Source organism: Penaeus monodon, chromosome 19 (assembly GCF_015228065.2).
Source record: "Penaeus monodon isolate SGIC_2016 chromosome 19, NSTDA_Pmon_1, whole genome shotgun sequence".
NCBI classification, from domain to species: Eukaryota; Metazoa; Arthropoda; class Malacostraca; order Decapoda; family Penaeidae; genus Penaeus; species Penaeus monodon.
Genome location: NC_051404.1, coordinates 14,881,608 through 14,882,551, shown reverse-complemented (window position 1 = coordinate 14,882,551; position 944 = coordinate 14,881,608). Strand labels below are relative to the sequence as shown.

At 47.7% G+C, this 944-nt stretch overlaps 1 protein-coding gene across 1 annotated transcript in view; it reads left to right on the top strand.

Moving 5' to 3' along the window:
• The window catches only part of LOC119585340 (gonadotropin-releasing hormone receptor-like), a 107,275-nt gene that overhangs the window by 69,532 nt on the left and 36,799 nt on the right, over window positions 1–944 (top strand). The window contains exon 7 of the mRNA XM_037934012.1: window positions 496–689. Coding sequence (XP_037789940.1) covers window positions 496–689 — 194 coding nt within the window. The remainder of the gene's footprint in view (window positions 1–495; window positions 690–944) is intronic.

Below are 944 nucleotides of genomic sequence, written 5' to 3'. Positions count from 1 at the left end.
CACTGTTCTATTCATTCTCCTCCTTGCCTATCCTACATAGATTTATTTCCCCTTTCCCATTACGGCTGTTTCACTCCATCTATCTAAACACGTAACTGTATCTCCAAATCTATTCTCTATGGAAATATAAGAAATATATTGTATTCCTGCATTGTGAAGGTATTCTTTCTTATTTTTAACTTTTGTACATAGATTTATTCCCCATTCCTTATTACTGTTGTTTCAGTTCATTATCTACACGTTTTACTGTCTCTATAGAGAGACTTCACAATACAAGAAATTTGTATTTCTGCATTGTGAAGGTATTCCCCCTTTCCTATTACGATCTCGTTATTATCTGTCTCCACATCTATACCTATGGAAATACTGATTTCCAAGCCTCGTAAAGACCTGTAGATGCTAACTAACTTTATTTTCCTTTCTTCCTTCTCCCTCTCCACCCCCCACCTCCCCTGTTCCCTCTCCACCTCGTCCCCATCCCTTCCACCCCCACAGCAGACGCAGACGTGGCGCTCGACGACCCTCAATACGCAGATCAACTCCCGGGGGTTCGAATGTCGAAGCTTCAAGTCGAGTCGAGTGTACTGGGGGCGACGCGAACAGGAGTCGACGGCTACGAACTCTGAGGCGACGGATCACACGGCCGAGCTCTTGCTGCCGAGGACGCTCAACTCCTCCTTCCGGGCCAGGTCAGATGGGGTCAGGAGGTCAAACGGGGTCATGAGGGAGGCAGAGAGGAGTCAGGAGGTCTCACTAAGGGAAGGGGAGAGGGTAAGGTGATGGGGTCAGGAGGTCAGACGGGGAGGGTCAAAGAGGAAATCTTGAGTCAGGAGGGCATCCAGGGAAAGGAAAGGGGGACTGACATGTTAGCGGGAGGCGTGTAGAAGTTATTAGTATGACTGTGTGTCTGAGTGTAGAAGGCAGATGAGCTCTCTTTACCTATC